The following is a 23,373-nucleotide window of genomic DNA, read 5'->3' on the forward strand; positions in this document are numbered from 1 at the left end:
GTGGGGGTTCCTGGGCTGGGCTCTTTTCTTTCCATCCCCTTGTGCTTTCTTTGGCTTAATTTCTCCTAACGAGCTGCAAATGATACAAATAAATAAGGAATAATGCAAATAAAAAATCCACAGGGTCAGGGCTGAGGGCAGGATCTCTGCTGTTCTGGGAATCCAGGAATCTCCACCTGCCAGGGAAAAATGGAAAAGGGAGGAGGGAAACAAGGATTTGTGAAAAAAAAAAAAGCTAAAATGTTAAAGCTAAAAAAATTTAAAAGTTTAACAGTTATAAAATGGTTATAAAAATAGTAATGAAATGAGTGTAATAGAAATTTGGACAATGAGCTTTAGGATAATATGAGACAATAAAAACAAAGAGTTAGGGACAGTCCAGGTACCTTTTTCTGGGTAAAATAAGCCTAAAAAAGGACACACGTTAACAGAGGATTAACTTTTAAAAGTAATAGTTTGTTGCATATTCATACATTTCATACATGATGTATAAATTCTATTTAACCAATGTATAAATTCTGTTTAAACAAAGGATTTTGTTTGGTCGGTGTTAACTTCTTCTTGTGAAAAATGCCAATAACTTGTTTTTAAAACTTTAAAAGGTTAATAGTTATAAAATGGTTATAAAAATAGTAATGAAATGAGAGTAATAAATATGTGGACAATTAGGGTTAGGGTAATAGACAACAAAGAGTTATGGATGGTTCAGGTACCTTTTTCTGGGTAAAATAAGCCTGAAAAAGGACACACGTTAACAGACTATTAACTTTTAAAAGTAATAGTTTGTTGCATATTCATACATTTCATACATGATATATAAATTCTATTTAAATAATGTATAAATTCTGTTTAAACAAAGGATTTTGTTTGGTCAGTGTTAACTTCTTAATCTTGACGGCGTCTTTAGGGCTGAGTGAGGCAGGAAGAAGTTAGTTTTTTTCTGATAAGGGAGCAATAAATTCTTTTTTTGGAAAGATTTAGGTGTTTTGTGGCTGCTATCTGGTGCGAGTACTTTATTTTTCTCTTTAAAAAAGTATCTTACATAGCACAGTTTCTATTTTAACATTGTTATAACTTAAAACTACATTTAACACACTACTTGCGAAAATCAATACAGCACAATTTCGTAATATATGTAATATTTATTTTAATTTTTGCGAAAAGCCGATCATAAAACAGGCATTTTTTCACATGGGGCAAACGGAACTCGTGTGTCCCAGCTCCTGGAATCCTCCTGGCGCTCCCCAAGGCCTCGGTGCCTATTTTTAATGCTGTATTTTTAACACTCCTCAGCCAGGAGGGGTGGCACGTTGGATTTCGCACCGCTCCAAACCACCCAGGGTTCAGAACACGCTCGCTTATCTGCATTTTGCTTTAATTACTTGTGCTGGTACCTCACACCAGCTCTGCAATCGCTCCCCTGCCTGCTGGGACCCAAATTCCAGCCCAGCTCGCTGCTTTATTAAGGCCAGAACGAGAAATTAGGAGGTCAAAAGCGTCAAACCAAAAATGAGCAAAGTGCGGGGAGGATAACCCGGCTACCAGCCAGGCCTCCTGCGTTCCATCCAGCAGCAGGGGGCTGCGTTTGGCAATGAATCCCGTGCTCTGGAGGGGTGGGTTCGGCGATTCTGCCTCCTCATCCTCATCCCCTCACCCGTCCCCAGGGGCCTTCCCGCATCCCCGCCGTGCCCGGGCCTTGTCCCGCGTGGCGCCACAGACTACATTTCCCGTGGTGCCTCGCGGCGGGGCACACAGGGAGGCGGGCGCACCGCTGCTCGCGGAGCACGCCGGGAGTTGTAGTCCTGCGCGGCTGCAGGGCGGGCAGCGGGGCGCTGCCGGCAGCCATTACCGGGAGCGCGGAGCCGCCGCCGTCGCCTTGCCTCGCTCCGCGGCCCCGCCGCCGCGCGGGGAGGGGCCGCCATGGCGGCGTAGCCTCGCCCCCGCCCGCCCTTTCTTCCCCCGCTGCGGGCGCTGAAGGCGCGGCGGCGGCGCGGCCTAGCGCGGAGGGTGGATCCCCGGCCTCGCGTAGCGGCTGCTGCCCGCCAAGGGCCGCCCTCCCCGGGGCCATGTCCCTCGTGGCCTACGCCAGCAGCGAGGAGGACAGCGATGCCGAGGAGCCTGCGGGCGAGGAGGAGGAAGCCGCCGACTCTCCCTCAGCCGCAGCCGAGCAGCCCTCATCGCGGGGGCTCTTCGCCGCGCTGCCCCCGCCCAGAGCCCCCGCGGTGCCCCCGGCGTTCCTCATGGGCCCCCCGCCCACCGTGAGCGGCTTCGGCAGCGCCGCGCCGGGCCCGGCCGGGCCCCAGAGCCCCTCGGAGCCGGCTGCCAGCGGGGACGGGGCCGCAGAGCCCCCCCGGCCGAGGGGGCTCCTCCTGCCGCCCCCCAGGAACGCGGGCACCGCCGCCTCCCCCCTCAGCCCGCCCCCCGCTGCCTCCCCCGGGGCGGGCTTGGGCCTCCCCAAGCCAAAGAAGAGGACGGAGCCGGTGCGGATCGCGGCGCCCGAGCTGCACAAGGGGGATGTGAGTATGGAACGAACGCCCTGCCCGAGCCCTTCCCTGTTCGGGGGTGAAACTCCTTCCCCCCGCGGGTCTCTCTCCCCTCGCTCTCTCACACCGAGCTGCCCGGAGCTATTGTTGTGTCATCCACGGCGAGATTTGTCCTGGCTGCCTGCCCCAGTGCTAAAGCGCTTTGCAGAATTAAACTGATATAGAAACCTTATTTATAATCATAATGCAGCCAAACCCAGATTATCTGCACCCTTCTTATTCCTGGAGTTAACGAGTTGATGATGTGGAGCTGCAGGGTGTTGTAGCCCAAAACCATCTTTTGTTTCCTGTGCAGGTGATGGATTTTTCAGTCACTCTATTGCTTATTTGTCTAAAGGCTTCAGGCGTCTTCCAGACTTTTAGGTGACGATTTCCCTCTCATTTGTGAGGTTTATTTTTGTAATTACTGTGCCTTGCAGGGCTTGTAAACCCAGACAGCGAGAGCAGGGAAAGGCAGGTCCCTTTCCATCTGCTTTTTAGTCGGGATGCCTGCTGATTGAGGTTTCACCCACTCCCTACTGCTCATTTCCCCTGGACCAGCACTGTCAGAGAATCATGGAGTGTTTGGCTTGTAAAGGACCTTCATGCCCACCTTGCTCCACTCAAGAGCCACGGGCAGGGGCACCTTCCACTATCCCACGTTGCTCCAAGCCCTGTCCAGCCTGGCCTGGAACACTTCCAGGGATGCAGGGACATCCACAGCTTCTCTGTGCACCCTGTGCCAGGGCCTCACCACCTTCACAGAAGAATTTTTTCCTGATATTTAAACCAGCACCCGGAGTCCTGCAGTGGTTTGGGTTGGAAGAGACCCTTCAAACTCCTCCTGTTCCACAGGAGGGACACCTTCCACTAGAGCAGGTTGCTCCAGCCTGGGCTGTTGCCGTGATGGTTGTGTCACTGGTTTTGGTGTGACAGGAGTGCCTGTGGCTCTGGGAAGAGCTGCACTGGAAGCTTGGGGTCATTTCCATGGGATTTATAAACAGTGTCCATTCATAGTGGCCTGGCAGCACTTTGGGGGAGCCCAGGTGAAGTCAGTGCTGTGTCTTGGGGTGATATATGGGTCTCCTTGAGCCAGGTCTTAAAAACTCTTGGAGATTTATATCACACCCAAGATAGCTCAGCTACCTTAGAAGGCAGAAAATCAGCAGGATGGCTTCTGCGGTGGTGTTGGAAAAGGCAAAACAACAAAACTCTTTACAGGGAAAAACTGAAGCAGGTGCAAGAGGTTCTTGCCCCTGGTAAAACACCCCACAAAAATGATTAGTTTATTTGTTCTCTTCTTTTTCTAGTGAATTGCTTAGGCAGGACTTTTTGGCTCCTGTCCAATTGGCTATCCTTAAGTTTGAGGTGAATTCCCCCCAGTCTTGTGAGGTGTCTTTTTACCTAATTGAGGAGAGAAACTTCTGGGTTTTTTTCCTTTTTAAGGAGACAAAGGATAATCTGGTCACTCCCTCACATTCCTGCAGAGGGGAAGAGAACACAGGTTCCCCATCCCTCCCAATAACCATCCCAGGTGGCAATTGCAGCCCCAGAGCTCTGGAGGTTCAGCCTTTGGGACAGAAGGATGAGGGACATCCCAGTCCCTCACAGGTGATTTTTGTTCACCTCCTTGCAGCAGTGCTGGCATTCCAGAGAGCTGGAATGAGCAGGGATCTGTTCCTGCCTCACCCCTCTCTGTGCTCTGCTCTGTGGCCTCTGACCACACAATCTGCAGGTTCTCACTGTTGAACAAATGGATTTGGAAGGGACAAAAAGTACCTTGAACTGGAGCTGGTGGCAGCAGATCCCACTTGGGATTCCTGGAGATCCCTTGGCCTGTGGCTGACATCCTCAGTTGTTCCCTGTTTCTCCTTAAAATCCCTCCCATGGCTGCAGTTCATCCCCTGGGGGTGCTCCAGGGCAGCTGCAGTGTCTCCTCTCTCCCAAACCAACACGTGGCTCACAGTCACTCCCAGCTCTCTTTATTTATGCACTTTCCTTGTCTTTCCCTGGTTTATGATTTGGAGGCAAACTGGCACAAGCCCTCAATGCCTGTTGCCTCTTCCAAGTTCTCTGAGGAGCCATGAAATTATAAAGATGCCTTTTCTGATGCCACACAGGCTTTCCACACAAGTTTTAACTAGATATTTGTCAATTAACAAGTTTTAACAACAAGTAAACAAGTTTTAACCAGGTATTTAGCAATTTCAGCACTATTTGGAACAATTCTCTGTATCCCTGCAGTGAACTTTACATCCTTTTGTGTGGTTTGTTTTCTCCTCCAGTAATTCTGTTGTTTTCTGTCCCTGACCTGTTGCTGTGCACCTGCAGTTCTTCCCTCCCTTTGGGTTTATTTTCCTGGGATTTATTAACATAACTTTTTTTAGTTTGGCACCTCAAGTTGTGCTGAGCTCTGGTTTTCTCTCTCAGTCAGATTCAGAGGAAGATGAACCAGCAAAGAAAAAAAATACTCTTCAGGTAAATAACAAGGGCACTTGGTTAAACAATTTTCATGGGGAAGAGTGTTTGGCTCTTGGACTTTCACTTGTGTAAATCATCCACTCTGATCACCTTGTGGCTTTAGAGATATTCCTGAAATTTTGGGTTTTCAAGTAATTTCTTTTGGGCAATTTCACCAACTTAAATCTTGGTGAAAGAGGCATTAATTTGGGAATTGGGCAGATACTTGCAACATGCACATTTCCCTTCAAAACCCCCTGGCTTTTTATGCAGTGCAGAGTGGCCAAGTGGTGAGAAACCCAGGGGAAGTGTTAGAACTGGGGGGATAATTGGCAGGAAGTCATGAAAAGTGAATAATCTCCCTTTTTTCTTCCTGGGATCCATTTGTCCACTCTGATCACCTCGTGGTTTTAGGGATATTCCTGAAATCCTGTGGATTTTCAAGTCCTTCCTTTTGGGCATTTTCACCAATTTAAATCTTGGTGAAAGAGGCATTAATTTGGGAATTGGGCAGATATTTGCAAGTACCACACCTCCCTTCAAAACCCCCCTGGCTTTTTGCAGTGTATTCGGAGTGGCCAAGTGGTGAGAAACCCAGGGGGAGTGTTAGAACTGGGGGGATAATTGGAAAAGAAAACTGAATAATCTCCTTCTTTTCTTTCTGTGATCCATTTGTCCACCCTGATCACCTCGTGGCTTTAGGGATATTCCTGAAATCCTGTGGATTTTCAAGTCCTTTCTTTTGGGCACTTTCACCAATTTAAGTCTTGGTGAAAAAGGCATTAATTTGGGAATTTGGCAGATACTTGCAACATGCACATTTCCCTTCAAAACCCTCCTGGCTTTTTATGCAGTGCAGAGTGGCCAAGTGGTGAGAAAACCACAAATGTTAGAATTGGGGGAGAAAATTGGAAAAGTGAATAATCTTCTTTTCTTGTGGGATCCATTTGTCCACTCTGATCACCTCATGGCTTTAGGGATATTCCTGAAATCCTGTGGGTTTTCAAGTCCTTTCTTTTGGGCAATTTCACCAATTAAAATCTTGGCTAAAGAGACATTAACTTGGGAATTGGACAGATATTTGCAACATTTCCCTTCAGAATCCCCCTGGCTTTTTATTCAGTGTATTCAGAGTGACCAAGTGGTGAGAAACTCACAAGAAGTGTTAGAAGTGGGGGGATAATTGGCAGGAAGTCATGAAAAGTGAATAATCTCCCTCTTTTCTTTCTGTGATCCATTTGTCCTGCGTGGACATCACCAGGAGTGTTAAAATTGGGGGGATAATTGGTAAGGAAAAGTGAATAATCTCCCTTTTTTCTTTCTGGGATCCATTTGTCCTGCGTGGACATCACCAGGAGTGTTAGAATTGGGGGGATAATTGGCAGGAAGTCATGAGAAGTGAATGATCTCCCTTTTTTCTTTCTGTGATCCATTTGTCCTGCGTGGACCTCCCCAGGGACGCAGCCAGGGCTCCGGCTTGTCCGCTTTGCTTCCTGAGCCCAAAAACATGACAGTGAAAGAGACCAATCGCTTACTCCTGCCCTACTCCATCTCGAGGAAAGCAGGAGAAAACTCCTCCGACTCCAAGCCTGCCAAGACCCCGAGCTCCTCCTCCAAATCCAAACCCCTTCCCAAGCCGGCCGTGCCCACGACTCCGTCCCCGTCGGCCATCAAAGCCGCGGCCAAGAGCGCGGCGCTGCAGGTAACCAAGCAGATCACCCAGGAGGAGGAGGACAGCGACGAGGAGGTGCAGCCAGAGAACTACTTCTCCTTGTCCGACAGGAGCGAGCCCAGCGCCGCGGGCACCGAGCCCTACGTGTACCCGGGCACGGCGGGGTCGGAGGACCCTCCTCCGGGCACGGAGCCGGAGCCGCAGTTCCAGGACGCGGCCGCTAACGCCCCTCTGGAGTTCAAGACAGGCCTGGGCTCCAGTGGAGTTCAGCACAGCTGGGCACCCAAAGCTGGGGAGGACTACAGCAGCCAGCCCTACGGGCAGTTCCCCGCTGCCTACGGCGAGCCCGGGGGCTACTACCAGGTGGGTTTGGTGGCCAGGGGTAGGGAGGGGCTCTGAGCAGGTGCTTGAGTGGCTGGAGTTGGGGACTGGCTGCTGCTGGGAGTGCAGCTTGTGTGAGGTGCCTGGGCAGCCTGTGTGAGATACCTGGGATATGGGGCAGGGAATCCAGCCTGTGTGAGATACCTGGGACATGGGGCAGGGAATCCAGCCTGTGTGAGAGACCTGGGATATGGGGCAGGGAATCCAGCCTGTGTGAGATACCTGGGACATGGGGCAGGGAATCCAGCCTGTGTGAGAGACCTGGGACATGGGGCAGGGAATCCAGCCTGTGTGAGATACCTGGGACATGGGGCAGGGAATTCAGCCTGTGTGAGATACCTGGGACATGGGGCAGGGAATCCAGCCTGTGTGAGAGACCTGGGACACGGGGCAGGGAGTGCAGCCTGTGTGAGATTCCTGGGACATGGGGCAGGGAATCCAGCCTGTGTGTGATACCTGGGACATGGGGCAGGGAATCCAGCCTGTGTGAGATACCTGGGACACGGGGCAGGGAATCCAGCCTGTGTGTGATACCTGGGACACGGGGCAGGGAATCCAGCCTGTGTGAGATACCTGGGACAGGGAATCCAGCCTGTGTGAGATACCTGGGACATGGGGCAGGGAATCCAGCCTGTGTGAGAGACCTGGGACATGGGGCAGGGAATCCAGCCTGTGTGAGATACCTGGGACAGGGAATCCAGCCTGTGTGAGATACCTGGGACACGGGGCAGGGAATCCAGCCTGTGTGAGAGACCTGGGACACGGGGCAGGGGATCCACCTGTGTGAGATACCTGGGACATAGGGCAGGGAGTGCAGCCCTTGGGAGCTGCTTGGGACATGGGGCAGGGAATCCAGCCTGTGTGAGATTCCTGGGACATGGGGCAGGGGGCTACTACCAGGTGGGTTTGGTGGCCAGAGGAAGGGAAGGGCCCTGAGCAGGTGCTTGAGTGAGTGGCTGGAGTTGGGGACTGGCTGCTGCTGGGAGTGCAGCTTGTGTGAGGTGCCTGGGCAGCCTGTGTGAGATGGGGCAGGGAATCCAGCCTGTGTGAGATACCTGGGACATGGGGCAGGGAATCCAGCCTGTGTGAGATACCTGGGACATGGGGCAGGGAATCCAGCCTGTGTGAGATACCTGGGACATGGGGCAGGGAATCCAGCCCAAGCTATGTGGCACAGGGAGCCACAGCACTGGGCACAAGAGGATTCCTACAGCTGGAGAGCTGCAGGTGTTCTTTGCTGGACAGATGTTTGACAGCTGCACTCCTGTGAAAATGCCCTGGATGTGAGGGTGCAGAGTCAGGGCTCACTGGAGCTGGTATCTGAGCTCTGGTTGTTTCTAATAATTCTAAGAAATAGAATTTTAGTAAATAGAATCCCAGGCTGGTTTGGGTTGGAAAAGATCTTAAAGCCCTTCCAGTCCCAGCCCCTGCCACGGGCAGGGACACCTTCCACAATCCCAGGCTGTTCCAAGCCCTGTCCAGCCTGGCATTGGCCATGTCAAGGGATGGGGCAGCCACAGCTGCTCTGGGCACCCTGTGCCAGGGCCTCCCCACCCTCCCAGGAACAATTCCTTCCCAATATCCCATCTCACCCTGCTCTTGGTCAGTGGGAAGCCATTCCCTTGTCCTGTCACTCCAGACCCTTGTAAAAGCCCCTCAGAGCGTTTGTTGGTTTGTCCCTGTGATGGAATCAGCCCACTCTGTGACCCAGTGCCACTCCAGGACTGCTCTCATCCCAATCTGGTTTCCTTTTCCCTGCCAGGATTACTACAGCAGTGGGTACTACCCCGAGGTGGAGCCAGCCCAGGCCTCACCCCAGGAGAGCAGCACCGACTCCTCCTTCATCGACGACGAAGCGGTTGGCACTTCCTTGTCTGTCCCCCTGTGGAATTTGGCTTTGGGCTCTGCCAGAGCACAGGAGCCTCCTGGCAGCCACGCTGCTGCCCCCCAGCACAGCCTGGGTTTCCAGGGGGTTGGGCTGGGTGGTTTTTCTGGGGGGCCTCGTGCTGTGTTGTGGGCCCCTGCTCCAGCTGGGTCTGCAGACTGATAAGTGAGTGGCTATTCACAGAACACAATCAATTGTTGAGGTGGGAAAAGGCCTCCAAGACCATCCCCCAGCACTGCCAGGGCCACCACTAAACCATGTCCCCAAGTGCCACATCCGTGTGGCTTTTAAATCCTTCTGGGGGTGGGGACTTCACCACTACAGCCTGTGCCAGGGCTGGACAGCCCTCTGGGTGTAGGAATTTTCCCTATATCCAACCTCATCTTCCCCTGACACAACTTGAGGCCATTTTCTCTTGTCCTGTCCCTGTTCCCTGGGAGCAGAGCTCACTGGCTGTCCCCTCCTGGCAGGGAGTTGTGCAGAGCCAGAATGTCCCCCTGAGCCTCCTTTTCTCCAGGCTGAGCCTCCCCTGGTGCTCCAGCCCCTTCCCCAGCTTTGTTTCCTTCTCTGGACATGCTCCAGCTCCTCAATCTCTTTCTTGTCATGTGGGGCCCCAAAGTGACCTTAGGATTGGAGGTGCCTCAGCAGTGCCAGCACAGGGGATGAGCACTGCCTGCAAGCAGCAGTAACTGCTATTTTACACGCAGGAAAATGAAATGACAACCTTCATGCTAAGTAGTTTTAGATACTCTCATGTACAGCACGCTGAAATTCTCCAAAAGATCAAAACCCCAGCTGGAAAACTGTTTGCTGTGCCTGGTGTCAGGTCAGTGCTGGGTGTAATTCCAGCTCTTCTGTCCTCCCTTCAGTTCAAACGGCTGCAGGGCAAGCGGAATCGTGGGAGGGAGGAGATCAACTTCGTGGACATCAAAGGTGACGACCAGCTGAGCGGGGCCCAGCAGTGGCTGACCAAATCCCTGACAGAGGAGAAGACCATGAAGTCATTCAGCAAGGTGGGTGCAGGGTGAGGGCAGTGCCTGGAGCCTCTGTCAGGGCCCAAATCAGCCCCAGCCGGAGCTGTGTTGGCTGCTGGGCAGTCACCATGGGGGAGAGCAGTAGAGTTCCTCAGAACACAGCATGTGGCTGGGGAGGGCCAGCCAGGAAGTGCTGCAGCCCAAGGAATCTGCAGTTTAATAGGGAACAAATGCTGCTTGGGGTGGCTGTGTGCAGGCCCTTGTCTTGGTTTGCTGTCCAGGCTGAACACTTCATCTCTTTCTGCTTTCCAGAAAAAAGGAGATCAGCCCACAGGACAGCAGAGGAGGAAACACCAGATCACATACCTGATCCATCAGGTGAGTGGCCTCCCTGTGGTGTGTGAGCTGAGCCAGGCACAACTGCAGGGCAACACAGGGCTGGGTGCTGGAGCTGGGGACCAGGGGAACCCCCTGAGCCCTGGTGAGAGCCACTGGGGCCAGAAGTTAATCCTGACCCTGAGGGGGTCCCAATCCTGAGCTTTCAGCTTTGCCTTGCCCTTCCTGCACGTTCTGAGGGCCTGGGATCCTGTCCTGGATTCTGCCCCGGGGTTGGCTGCTGAGCCCGTCCCCACGAGAAGCTGCTTTTCAGCATGAATGAAGTGCCTGTGCATCCCAATTAATCCAGGCCTCTGTCAGGATGATTGTGCAAGCCCCTGTCCCCACGAGAAGCTGCTTTTCAGCATGAATGAAATGCCTGTGCATCCCAATTAATGCAGGCCCCTGTCAGGATGATTGTGCAAACCCCTGTAACGAGGCTTCTGGCTCAAGGGCTCCCTAATCCACATGAGCAGGGCCAGAGGAGGCAGGAATGCTGCTGAGTCACTGAAACAGAGGGTAACAGCATCCTCTCCATCTCTGCAGGCCAAGGAGAGGGAGCTGGAACTGAAAAACACATGGTCTGAAAACAAGCTGAGCAGAAGGCAGACTCAAGCCAAGTACGGATTCTGACACATCTGTGCTGCTCTTTGGCTGGCAGCCCGGGTGACCTGCTGTGTCTGGTGGCCTCCTGGAGATCAGCCAGGCCCCAGGATGGGGCTGGGAGGACACTGCACTCCCTGGCCTGGCAGGAAGAAGGGTCATTGCAAGCAGGTTCCTGAAACTCCACCTGTAATCCTTCCCCTCCCTCCTTGTAAACGATAACGTGGGAGGTTCCCGTCGGCCAAGGACGGTCCCGAGGCACCGCGGGGAACGTGCTGGGTGTGAGGCTGCAGCTCCTGTCCTGAGGGAACAGGCTGTGCCTCCTGACCCTTCAGCAGAGGCTCAATAAACTCCCAGTTCCCACGTTGCTCCTCTCTTGGACTTGCTGTGCATTGAGAGTTTCATTTTCCTTTCTAAAACACGGTGAGTTCCAAGAGCAAGCCTGGCTTTGGAATTTTTATTTTGGTCCTTACCTTTAAGATGTCCTCACAGCTGTTTCCTCGTGTCTGGGCTGCTCCAGCACTCCTCTCATGTCAATAATTTTGAATAATTTTGATATCCTGGTTTTTAATTGGGTGTTTTTGCTCTGGGCTCCAGAGGCTGAGCCGTGCTGAGGGGTCAGAGCCTGTGCCAGGGGAAGCACCACGCATGGAGGAGAGCTTCTCCTGCTGGCACACTCAGGGCTTTGGGATACCCTGAGCCATGTGTGCATGTATATTGTCCTTCTTTTCCCTCCTCTTTCCTCCTCCCCCAGCCCAAGGCTCCTGCCCTGCCCCAGGCTGTTCTCAGACCCATCCAAGTGAGCATCCCAGTGTCCCACGTGTGGCAGCCTGGGACTGAGCTCTGCAGTTTCCTCTGGCCAGACAGAGGAGAGCTGCCAACTGTAATTTTTTTTTTCCAGCTTGTTTGTATCAATTCTGTTTCAATTAAGTGTTGACTTTACCCTCCTGGCTGGGAAGGGGAGACTGCCCAGCCCTAATTTCTTCAAATCAAACCTGTTTTTTTTTTTATTTAAGGAATTCTGTCAAGGTGCTGCGACTGCAAATCCTGTGCAGCTCTGCTGGCCCAGTCCATGGATCCAAATCTGTGGCATCACTTTGTTGTTCACCAAAGCATGTGATGCTGAAGGGAGCAGAGAGCTGGCCTGGTTATTTAACTTATATTCCCACCAGTCTGGGTTTTATTTGGCTCAAATGGCCAATATTTGTTATTCTGGTAAGAACAACTCCCAAGAGGTGGTTTTTCTCCCATGTTACCTCTTAAAAACAGGCAAACCCCCATGACTGAAGCCTTTTCTTAAAGCATTTTAAACTAATCTCATTTTTAGTTTAGCTCCCTGTATGTTTAGTACTTTGCAGAGCCTGTTTTGAGTATTTGAATGATCAGAATAAAGTTACTGTTGAGTAATTTATTCATATCTTGTATGTACAGTGAAATCCTCCCAGAAGAGATTTGCTGAAGGAATATACTTCTAAATGAGCCCACCCAGCCCTGTTTCCATCCCAAGGGGCTCAGATCCTCATCCAGGTACCCTCTTGGCCTGGGGAGTTTGCAGTGAGGGGGTGGAACTCCCAGGTTCCCCTTTCCATTTCTCACTGGGGTAATGCCTTGGCTTCAGCACCAAGGGAAGTTCCAAGGGCTCATGTTCCACTTTCAGCCCTCTAAGAGCAACAAAATTCAGGTTTGTGAAAGGTCAGAAGTGAACTTTCCCAGAGATAAAAGCAGCTACAGTTCCCCAACCCTCCTTTTCCCTCCAAGCCAGGGCTTGGCCATCCTGGCTGCCTGCTCCTGTTGGGCTGGGAGCACCACTGACACTGCCCAGCTCCACTGTGGCTCACCAGGGTTTGTGTCCTCCCACAGGACAGCCCTGGGACAGTGGTGTCATCCCAAATTTTGTGGCTGGGGAAGCAGGCAGGGCTTGGAGTGCTGGCTGCAGGCTGGGGAGGTTCAGTGTAGCATCACTCCAGTTTCTGACCAATTTAATATCCAACTGCATGCACCAAACTCACTCCTGTTTTCCTGTAACAGCTTTTTTCCTCATTTTATTAACACAAGTCTCTTGGAACGTGTTCATGGGTGAGGTGAGGCTCCCCCCTGTGCTGTCCATCGGGGTTGGGAAGCTGGAAGAGCTCCCCATGGAGCAGCTGGGGCCAACAGCAGCCTTGGAGCTCTCCTCCCAGGGCCAGGAGCTTCCTGCAGAGGTTTGGGGGCTGAGGCTGCTCCTGCCTGGGAGCCGGGTGCTGGGCAGGGGGCTCAGGGGCACTCCCCAGGCAGCTGCTCGTACACGTTCTCAGCCTTTGGGTGCTGCTCCCTGCGTGTGCTCTGGCTGTACACGGGCTCATCCAGCTCAGGCTCCACAGCAACCTGGGAATTCCCGGGGACAGGGTGGGTTTGGGAGCCAGGAAACAGCACAGGGGGGGTCCTGCACCCTCCCAGCCCTCCTTGGCTTTGGGACAGGGAGCCAGGTTTTGTAAGGAGCTGGAGTGACAGGAAAAGGGGGAATGGCTTCCCACTGCCAGGGATAGATGGGATGTTGGGAAGGAATTCTTCCCACTGCCAGAGAGATAGATAGGATAGGGGGAAGGAATTCTCACTGCCAGAGAGGTGGGATATTGGGAAGGAATTGTTCCCACTGCCAGAGGGAAGGGATGGATGGGATATTGGGAAGGAATTCTTCCCACTGCCAGCGGGCAGGGATAGCTGGGATATTGGGAAGGAATTCTTCCCACTGCCAGAGGGATAGCTGGGATATGGGGAAGAAATTCTCACTGCCAGAGGTCGGTGGGATATTGGGATGGAATTCTTCCCACTGCCAGAGGTCAGGGATAGGTGGGATATTGGGAAGGAATTGTTCCCACTGCCAGCAGGCAAGGATAGGTGGGATATTGAGAAGGAATTCTTCCCACTGCCAGAGGGATATCTGGGATATGGGGAAGGAATTCTCACTGCCAGGGATGAATGGGATATTGGGAAGGAATTCTTCCCACTGCCAGAGGGATAGACGGGATATAGGGGAAGGAATTCTCACTGCCAGAGATAGGTGGGATATTGAGAAGGAATTCTCCCAATGCCAGAGGGCAGGGATAGCTGGGGTATTGGGAAGGAATTCTTCCCACTGCCAGAGGAAAGGGATGGATGGGATATTGGGAAGGAATTCTCACTGCCAGAGGTAGGTGGGATATTGGGAAGGAATTCTTCCCTGTGAGGGTGGGGAGCGCCTGGCACAGAGATGCTGTGGTTGCCCCATCCCTGGAAGTGTTCCAGGCCAGGTTGGACAAGGCTTGGAGCATCATGGAAGGTACCCCTCCCTCTGTCAGGGGGTGCAATAGGATGGGCTTCTTTCCACCCCAAACCACTCCAGGTTCCTTGTGCTCCTGGTGTGCAGCAAACCCCCAACCCTCAGCCTCCAGGAGCCTTCCCTCGTGTTGGGGCTGAGCTCTGGAGCCGTGACCTGACTGGGGACCCACGCACCTGTGTGCCTGTGCTGGGAGCTCCTCTGTCCGTGCTGGCAGCTCCTCTGTCCCTCCCGTCCGAGCTGGGAGCCGCCCAGAGCTGCCTCCTCCTGCAGTCCTGGCTGGAAACGCTGCGCAGGAGCCGGCGGTGGGGCCGGCCTTTGGGGGGCAGCGTGCAGAAGGCGTTTTGGGGGGCCGTGGGGGGCCGAGCTGGCACATCCTGCCGGGCCAGTGCCACCTCGGAGTAGACGTTCTCCTCGGGGCTGGCACGGGAGCTCCAGCCGCGGGCCATGGCATAGAAGGGGATGGGCTCGGAGGGGATGGGTCCCCCGGGGCTGGGGGGTCCCTCGGGGGTTGGGGGTCCCCCGGGGATGTGTCCCCCGGGGGTGGGCTCCTGGGGCTCGCAGTGTCCAGGTGGGCTGGGGTCCATCTCCTCGCGGGGCTCGGCGTAGACGTGGAAGCACACGAGCTGCTGGTACTTGGCCTCGGGGGGCTCGGGGCGGGCGCGTTCTTTGTGCACCCGGGCATAGGGCACCTCGGGGGCCGCCGCGCTGCCGGGGGGGCTGCGCAGCCCCCCAGCCGCCCCCCGGGAGCTGCTCTTGGCGGGGAGCGACGGCGGCACACCGGGAGCCTGCGGGAGAGATGGGGCAGAGCTGGGGGTGTCCCTGCATCCCGTGCTTGGGGATTTCCTCCATCCCCCCCCGCCCCGTTACCTCCCCTGAGGCTCTGGGGCACTCCAGGGACACGGGGGGCTCCGGGAGCTTGGCCGGTGCTTGGCTCGGTGGGGAATGTGCGGCAGCACCGCCAGCCGGGGGCTGCGCCCGCCCTCGGGGCTCCTCTTTCTGCGGGGAGAGCAGAGATAGCAGCATGGGTGTCACTGTGGTATTTTATGAAAATCCCTTTGCCGGGATTTTTTCTCCTGAGAAGCCTCAGAGGAAAAGAAAAACAACAATTATCTGCCGCTGTGGAATGCAACAGAGTGCATCTGTGATCCATGTGAGTTGTTTTTACTTGATGCCCAACCGTGGTCCAGCTGTGTCGGGGCTCTGAGAGTCACGGGTTTTTATCATTCATTCCTTTCTACCTTTCTGTCTGTATAATTTCTCTAATTCTTTTAGTATAGCATTTATATCATATCAAATCAGCCTTCTGAAACATGGAGTAAAGATTCTCATCTCTTCCCTGCTCCTGGGGAGCACAGCCACAGGATGGTGGTGAGGGCACACCCAGCTGGGTGCTGGCTCCTTGCCCCTGCCCAGCCAGGGTGGCTTCCAGCCCCGGCTCTGGTGGTGCTTGGATTTCCCTTGGCTGTGTTCCCCAGCCTGGGAAAACCCTCGGATTTTGCAGGAGGGGGATTTTGCCATCCCCCCTTGGCTGCGGGGGCTCTCAGGGGTTCTCGGGGGCTCTCAGGGGCTCTCAGGGATTTTTGGGAGCTCTCAGGGCTCTCAGGGATTTCTGGGGTCTCTCAGGGATTTTTGGGGGCTCTCAGGGTGTCTCAGGGATTTTTGGGTGTCTCAGGGGCTCTCAGAGATTTTTGGGGGCTTTCAGGGATTTTTGGGGACTCTCAGGGTTCTCAGGATCTCTCAGGGATTTTTGGGGGCTCTCAGGGATTTTTGGGAGCTCTCAGGGCTCTCAGGGATTTCTGGGGTCTCTCAGGGATTCTTGGGGGCTCTCAGGGTGTCTCAGGGATTTTTGGGTGTCTCGGGCTCTCAGGGATTTTTGGGGGCTTTCAGGGATTTTTGGGGGCTCTCAGAGATTTTTGGGGGCTTTCAGGGATTTTTGGGGACTCTCAGGGTTCTCAGGGTCTCTCAGGGATTCTTGGGGGCTCTCAGGAATTTTTTTGGGAGCTCTCAGGGATTTTTGGGGGTCTCTCAGGGGCTCTCAGAGCTCTCAGGGATTTCTGGGGGCTCTGAGGGCTCTCAGGGTCTCTCAGGAATTTTTGGGAGCTCTCAGGGATTTTTGGGAGCTCTCGGGGCTCTCAGGGATTTTTGGGGGTCTCTCAGGCTCAGGGGCTCTCAGGGATTTTAGGGGTCTCTCAGGGATTTTAGGGGTCTCTCAGGGATTCTTGGGCGCTCTCAGGGATTTTTGGGGGCTCTCAGGACTCTCAGAGATTTTTGGGGGCTCTCAGGGATTTTTGGGGTCTCTGAGGGGCTCTCAGGGTTCTCAGGTATTTTGGGGTCTCTCAGGGCTCTCAGGGATTTTGGGGGCTCAGGGGCTCTCAGGTATTTTGGGGTCTCTCAGGGGCTCTCAGAGCTCTCAGGGATTTTGGGGAGCTCTCAGGGGGGCTCTCAGGGGTTCTCAGGTATTTTGGGGGCTCTCAGGGTCTCTCAGAGCTCTCAGGGATTTTTGGGGGGCCTCTCAGAGCTCTCAGGTATTTTGGGCTCTCTCAGGAGGTCTCTCAGGTATTTTGGGGGCTCTCAGGGGGTCTCTCAGGTATTTTGGGAGCTCTCAGGGGGTCTCTCAGGGATTTTTGGGGGGGCTCTCAGAGCTCTCAGGTATTTTGGGGTCTCTCAGGGGGTCTCTCAGGGATTTTGGGGTCTCTCAGGTATTTTGGGGTCTCTCAGGGGGTCTCTCAGGGATTTTGGGGTCTCTCAGGTATTTTGGGGGCTCTCAGGGGGTCTCTCAGGGATTTTTTGGGGGCTCTCAGAGCTCTCAGGGATTTTGGGGGCTCGGGGGCTCTCCGGGCGGGACTCACCCGGCAGGGCAGGGGCACGGTGAGGCGCTCCCGGTACGGGCTCACCGGGGCGGTGCCGTGGTGCCGCAGCAGCTCGGCCAGCTCGGCGTGGGCGCTGCTCTCGCCCAGGATGGCGTAGCGCCCGTCCGGCAGCTGCTCCAGGACAAAGTGCCGGCAGCGATCGCTGCCCCTGGCGGGAGATGGCATGGCACGGCATGGCATGAGAACAACATGGCACGGCATGGCACAGAACAGCATGAGAACAACATGGCACGGCATGGCACAGCATGAGAACAACATGGCAGGCATGGCACGATACAGTGTGGCATGGCATGGCATGGTACGGCATGGGCACGTCATGGCACGGCATGGCATGGCACGGCTTGGCACAGCATGGCATGGCCCAGCATGGCACAGAACGGCATGGCATGGCACGGCATGGCATGGCATGGCACCTGCATGGCATGGCACAGCATGTGTATGGCACGGCATGGCATGGGCATGGCATGGCACATCATAGCACAGCATGGCACAGCATGGCACGGCTTGGCACAGCATGGACATGGCATGGCATGGCACAGCACTACATGGCACAGAACGGCATGGCATGGCATGGCACGGGCACAGCATGGTATGGCATGGCACGGCATGGGCACGGCTTGGCACAGCATGGGCATGGCATGGCACGGGCACAGCATGGCACAGAACAGCATGGCACAGCATGGCACGGCTTGGCACAGCAAGGCACGGCACTGCATGGCACAGAATGGCATGGCACTGCATGGCACAGAATGGCATGGCATGGCACAGCACAGCATGGCACAGCAAGGCACGGCACAGCATGGCACAGCATGGCATGGCACTGCATGGCACTGCATGGCACAGCATGGCACAGAACGGCATGGCACAGCATGGCACAGCACAGCATGGCATGGCACAGCAAGGCACGGCACTGCATGGCACAGAATGGCATGGCATGGCACAGCACAGCATGGCACAGCATGGCATGGCACGGCACAGCACGCGGCAGGCCGGGGGCTGAGCTCGCCCCTCCCGGCCCAGCCTCACCTGTAGGACAGCACGAAGGCCACGGTGCTCTCGCTGAAGCGCACCAGGAAACAGCCCAGGGGCTGCTCCTGCAGCAGCTGCTCGGCCTCCCTGCGGGACGGACGGACGGACGGACGGACACTGAGCCTCCTCCCCTGGTGCGGGGAGCTCCCGGGGAGGGGACACCGGCCCTGTCCCCCCCCCGGCCTCCCCTGGCTCACCTGCGGCTGAGGAAGCCGTGGAACCACGAGGGGAGCTCCCCCTGCGGCCCCAACCTGTGCGCTTGTGTCTGCTCAAACCAGAGCCTGGTGCGGGCACGCAGCGCTGCCCGCTCCCCCTCGGGCACCGACCGGGCTGCTGGCGGTGACCAGGGGCCCGGAGGGACCTGCAGGGACGGGGACAGCAGGTGAGGACACGCACCAAGGGCGTTCTGCTCCCCGTGAGGGTGAGCTGGGCTCGTGGCCAGCCTGCTGTCCCCATGTCCTACCCTGGCATGCCTGCTGTGGTGCCCTGGTGGCTGCTCTGCCCCCTGGGGCTGGCTGCTGGCTGCTGGCTTGGCTCTGGCTGTGCTGGCCTCAGCGAGGGGCTTGAAGGTGATGAAGAGGGGACGGTCGTCATCCATGGAGTGCCCTGTCCCGGTGTGAAATTATTCCATTTGTTGGGGATTTAGAATACCCTGAAGCTTAGCTGGGGAAAAATTGCTACAGCTAAATCTATTACTGTTGAAATAATTATTCAACTGAAGTTGAAGTAATCCATACAAGACAAGAATAAAATTAAATACATTTTTTACAAAATTTGCCATGCAAAAATAAACAGTGGTTCTTTAAAAATACTGTTTTGGGAATTCAATGGCTTTTTAAGAAACCTTTGTTTCAGACACTAAACATGGAGTGCCCTGTCCCGGGGAGTGGGGAGGAAAAGGCTCAGGGCAGGGGGGGGCTCCTTTGGGGAGAGCACGGGGGAGTTTGGGGGGCTCCAAGACACCCCCACAACTGGGGAAACATCACCCAAGCTCAGGCTGTGCACCCTGATCCTCCCCAGCCCGCGTGGCGGGGAGGGACAGAGACCTTGGGAGCCCAGAGGAGAGGGGGGGACAGGGATGCAGGTGGGGAGGAGCTGAGGACAGAGCGTGTGAATCCCCCAGCCCCTCTGAGGTCCTCGGTGTGTCAGCTCAGCCCTGGGAAGGGCAGGGAGAGGCTGAGCAGCTCCTGAGGGACCTTGAGCTTGACCCTGAGCTGCCAACACCCAGCAAAACAACGTCAATCCCCAGCAGATGCTTGAGGGGGTGGAAGATGCTGGGGTTGGTTGGATCTGGGAGGCAAAGCTGAGTCAGAGGAGCGGGACGAGGCTTTGTCTGAGAGCAAGGGGACCCAACAAAGGCACCCCAGCTCCACCATGGCAGAGCCCAGCCTGGCCCTGCGCCCCGGCAGGCAGGGGAAGGTGAGGAAGGTGTTGACAAAGAGAAACAAAACACCCCAAACTGCAGTAACCCAGCTCGGGGGGTGCTGGGAAGGAGAATTGGGGTCAGGTCCTGTCCAGGTCAGGTCCTGGGGACATGCCATTGTCCCCCCCCTCGCTGGGTGGGGGTGCTGGGCAGGGGTGGTGGGCTCAGCCCTGCTCCCCCATCCCAACATTTTGGCCTTGTGGGCCAGCTTGGGGGGATTTACTGGGGCAGGATGTGCCTCTGAAACCCTGCACTCCTGAGGGGTGGGAACGAGTCAGATCAGTCCCTGAAACGGGCTGAAAGTTCTGCTCTGCGAGACATTTCCGGGCTGAACTTCCCCCTTTGGAGAGGGTAAGATCGGGGCTGGGAGGGCTGGTGTGGGCAGGGGACCCCAATCCCTCTCTTTTCACCCCATTATCCTGCCCTTTGTCCTCTTTGGGGCAGGGGGGACATCCCTGCACCTCCTGTCCAGCAGGATTTCACTCCTTGGCCTCGCTGCAAACCCAACCCCAGCCCCCAGCCCATGCTCCTACCTGTGCTCGGTGTCCCTGGGCGGGTGTGCAGGGCAGGGACGGGCAGGGGACAGGCAGGGGACAGACAGGGACAGGCAGGGACAGGCAGGGTGAGGCAGGGACAGGCAGGGGACAGACAGGGGACAGACAGGGACAGGCAGGGACAGGCAGGGGTGAGGCAGGGACGGGCAGGGGACAGACAGGGACGGGCAGGGGACAGACAGGGTGAGGCAGGGGACAGGCAGGGGATGGGCAGGGACGGGCAGGGACAGGCAGGGGACAAGCAGGGACGGGCAGGGGACAGGCAGGGTGAGGCAGGGGACAAGCAGGAACAGACAGGGATGGGCAGGGGACAGGCAGGGGACAGACAGGGACAGGCAGGGGGACAGGCAGGGGACAGGCAGGGGACAGGCAGGGGACAAGCAGGGGACAGGCAGGGGACAAGCAGGGTGAGGCAGGGGGACAGACAGGGACAGGCAGGGGACAAGCAGGGTGAGGCAGCCCCGCTGCCCTGCTGTGCTCTGCCTCTCTGCCGGCCCCAGGCAGGAAGCAGCGAGCAAAGCTGCAAGAGCCTTCATGTGATGGGGGAAACGTCACAGGAAGGTGGCATGGTGGCCCTGGGGTGACAGACAGGTGACGCCGGCAGCCTCGGGCTGTGGCGAGGAGGGGATGTGGCCGCCTGGCCGGCGGCACATCCGAGCCTGCAAAGGTGTCATTGTCCCTGCTGTCTGCAGCCTGGCACTGCCACTGCTGGGCACAGGGACAGCAGAGCAGGGAGGGGACAGCAGAGGGGACAGCAGAGATCAGGGGGACAGCAGAGGGGACAGCAGAGGGGACAGCAGAGCAGGGAGGGGACAGCAGAGCAGGGAGGGGACAGCAGGCCCGGCGGGCCCAGGCTCACACCGTGAGCCCAGATTCAGTCCTGGCACGGTGCAATCGAGAACCATCCCCTTCCTCAGACTCCGGGTGCCAGAGCTGGGCCATGCTGGGCTGTGCTGGGCCATTTTGGGCTCTTCTGGGCCATTCTGGGCCGTTCTGGGCTGTTCTGGGCCGTGCTGGGCCGTTCTGGGCTGTTCTGGGCCATTCTGGGCCGTTCTGGGCTATTCTGGGCTGTTCTGGGCCATTCTGGGCCATTCTGGGCCATGCTGGGCCGTTCTGGGCCGTTCTGGGCTGTTCTGGGCCGTTCTGGGCCATTCTGGGCCATGCTAGGCCGTTCTGGGCTGTTCTGGGCCGTTCTGGGCCATTCTGGGCCATTCTGGGCCATTCTGGGCTATTCTGGGCCATGCTGGGCCATGCTGGGCCGTTCTGGGCTATTCTGGGCCGTTCTGGGCTATTCTGGGCTGTTCTGGGCCATGCTGGGCCATTCTGGGCCATGCTGGGCCGTTCTGGGCCGTTCTGGGCTATTCTGGGGCCATTCTGGGCCATGCTGGGCCATGCTGGGCCATGCTGGGCCATGCTGGGCCGTTCTGGGCTGTTCTGGGCCATTCTGGGCCATTCTGGGCCGTTCTGGGCCGTTCTGGGCTGTTCTGGGGCCATCAGCAGCCAAGCTCCAACGCCGTGGCTGTGCCACGTGTCCTCTGCCACTCTCAGCCCGGGTGGTGCCAGGCTCCAGCTGGGCACGGGGTGGGCAGTGCCAGCCCCGCTGCAGCCATGGATTGGGAATTTGGGCAGGGATCAGGGCAGGGCCTGGCTCATCCATCCAGGGACAGGGCTGGGTGAGGGTTGAGTTTGGGGGGTGTGTGGTTGGTTGGGGGTTTATGTAGAAATTACACAGGGATGGGACTGTTGAAGAGTGTGTTTTGAGCAGGGTTTATTTTTTAGTATTATTTTAGTATTATTTTTTATTATATAAAAATATTTATATTATTTTTAATTTTTTAATCTTATTACATGGGTTATGCTAATGGGAAGATGTTAGTAGCTTACGTTTTTGGTACAAAGAACTTAATGTTCCAACTCACTTTAATAGTTTTTTGACCAATCACACAAAGCAAAAGCATATTGACAGTAATTCTATCTAATCACCATAAGCACACACGCCTTTAGTTAAAACAATGCTTGCTTATTTCAAATACAGTATCTGCTTGTAAGCCTTAGGATACAATGCACAGTTATTATTAAATGATTAATTTTTACCTATTATTTTTTTCTATTTGCTATTTATTATTTATTTGTTTATTTATTATTATTAAATTATTATTTATTAAGTTTATAACTTCCTAATATCTCTCTAGATATACTTTTCTGCAGCTTAGGGAGTTATTTTAGACAAGAATTAATACATAGAGCATTCTATTTGTCCTTACTTTCTACTTCTTATATCATTTTTTCACTGACAATTTTTATAGCTACTGCTTAGCTCCAATCACAGCTCTGCTGTTTCTGAGGCCTGCCTTTTGCAGCTTTCTCTGATTTTAAGGATTCTCACCGTGGTGGTGCCCCCCAGCTTCCCCCACCTAAAGAAAGCCATCCCTCTGTTAAAAACATGTTAGAAACTGTGGTAAAAATGGTTGATAATTGTTAAGTGTGTACTGTCAGTTTGGTGATTATATTGTAAAAGGGGGAGTTATAAAAAAGTTACACACCTAAGTAAAGTGCACCACCCCCAAGCAAACAGAGCCAGCCTGTAATGGCCAGTCAAGCACCTTAAACCTTCATGCAAATGAAGGATCCCAACAAAAAGCAACCCAAAGAGACAAAAAATGAGATAAAAAGGGGCTTCTGATGCACTGAAGTTGTGCAGCTCCACCTGGGACACGGCTGCTGAAGAAAACCCAGTGCTGGTGCTGCAGCATCCTCGACAGGAACGCTCCTGCTCGGCCCACAGCCCCCCTTGCTTTAGCCCTTTATTTTTAATAATAAAAGCTGAAATCGCTTTAATCCGGGAGCTTGCTGTCGTTTTTATCACCTCCCAAACCTTCAGGGCCTCCCACGTTTCCCGTGGGGCTTCCTGTTTGCGATGCTCACCGGCACGGGGAGAGGCTCTTGAGCGGGGCCATCGGCCCATCCCGAGCAGCCGGGGCTGGAACCAGCAGGAATTGCTCCTAAAAAGCTTTTTCTTGGCTCCTCTGCACAGCTGGGGGTGTTCTCAAGAGCCCGCGGGAGGAGGAAAGCGAAGAGATCTTCGTGTCCTGAGCCGCTGTGGTTGGATGCTGGCGCGGCTCCCGGGAATGCCGCGGCTCTGAGGAAGATCCTGGCACTGCCAGGGCTGCTGGGGCTGCAGGTGAGGGGTGCCAGCTCCCCATGGCACACCAGGTTTGGGGCTGTCCTGGCTGGGGGGGGGGGTTGGGGTCTAACGGGGCTTTTTGGGAGTTGGGTGCTGAGCTGGGAGCTCATTTTTGGGCAGCCAGGTGGTGTTCCTGGTGGGAC

The 23,373-nt window shown here is 55.1% G+C and overlaps 3 protein-coding genes across 3 annotated transcripts in view; 2 read left to right on the top strand and 1 right to left on the bottom strand.

Annotated features, from left to right (window-relative positions):
- The first annotated feature begins 1,793 nt into the window (after positions 1 to 1,793).
- On the top strand, positions 1,794 to 12,283 carry PRCC (proline rich mitotic checkpoint control factor). The gene is made up of 7 exons (XM_064401466.1): positions 1,794 to 2,516; positions 4,953 to 5,000; positions 6,439 to 7,017; positions 8,798 to 8,893; positions 9,790 to 9,933; positions 10,207 to 10,272; positions 10,816 to 12,283. The coding sequence occupies exons 1-7, from the start codon at positions 2,067 to 2,069 to the stop codon at positions 10,900 to 10,902; spliced, it is 1,470 nt and encodes a 489-aa protein (XP_064257536.1). The 5' UTR covers positions 1,794 to 2,066; the 3' UTR covers positions 10,903 to 12,283.
- A 20-nt stretch (positions 12,284 to 12,303) lies between these two features.
- SH2D2A (SH2 domain containing 2A) lies at positions 12,304 to 18,938 on the bottom strand. Its single transcript, XM_064401472.1, has 7 exons — positions 18,533 to 18,938; positions 18,267 to 18,430; positions 18,067 to 18,156; positions 17,020 to 17,188; positions 15,038 to 15,166; positions 14,344 to 14,955; positions 12,304 to 13,236 (listed from the first exon to the last, which is right to left on the bottom strand). The coding sequence occupies exons 1-7, from the start codon at positions 18,665 to 18,667 to the stop codon at positions 13,126 to 13,128; spliced, it is 1,410 nt and encodes a 469-aa protein (XP_064257542.1). The 5' UTR covers positions 18,668 to 18,938; the 3' UTR covers positions 12,304 to 13,125.
- A 785-nt stretch (positions 18,939 to 19,723) lies between these two features.
- LOC135288149 (death-associated protein kinase 2-like) overlaps positions 19,724 to 23,373 on the top strand; it is an 11,697-nt gene continuing 8,047 nt past the window's right edge. Inside the window, exons 1-2 of the mRNA XM_064401468.1 lie at positions 19,724 to 19,843; positions 23,081 to 23,227. The gene's annotated coding sequence lies outside the window, so the exon portion shown is untranslated. The remainder of the gene's footprint in view (positions 19,844 to 23,080; positions 23,228 to 23,373) is intronic.

This window comes from Passer domesticus, chromosome 32, assembly GCF_036417665.1.
Source record: "Passer domesticus isolate bPasDom1 chromosome 32, bPasDom1.hap1, whole genome shotgun sequence".
In the NCBI taxonomy this organism is placed as follows: domain Eukaryota; kingdom Metazoa; phylum Chordata; class Aves; order Passeriformes; family Passeridae; genus Passer; species Passer domesticus.

Coding starts and splice junctions, on each gene's coding strand:
- SH2D2A (XM_064401472.1), bottom strand. CDS start 18,667: ATGGATGACGACCGTCCCCTCTTCATCACCTTCAAGCCCCTCGCTGAG. Junction 18,431..18,532: donor ACCACAGCAGGCATGCCAGG/GTAGGACATGGG, acceptor CCGTCCCTGCAG/GTCCCTCCGGGCCCCTGGTC. Junction 15,167..17,019: donor CCGTGCCCCTGCCCTGCCGG/GTGAGTCCCGCC, acceptor CTCTCCCCGCAG/AAAGAGGAGCCCCGAGGGCG.
- PRCC (XM_064401466.1), top strand. CDS start 2,067: ATGTCCCTCGTGGCCTACGCCAGCAGCGAGGAGGACAGCGATGCCGAG. Junction 2,517..4,952: donor CCGAGCTGCACAAGGGGGAT/GTGAGTATGGAA, acceptor TTTCTCTCTCAG/TCAGATTCAGAGGAAGATGA. Junction 10,273..10,815: donor TCACATACCTGATCCATCAG/GTGAGTGGCCTC, acceptor CCATCTCTGCAG/GCCAAGGAGAGGGAGCTGGA.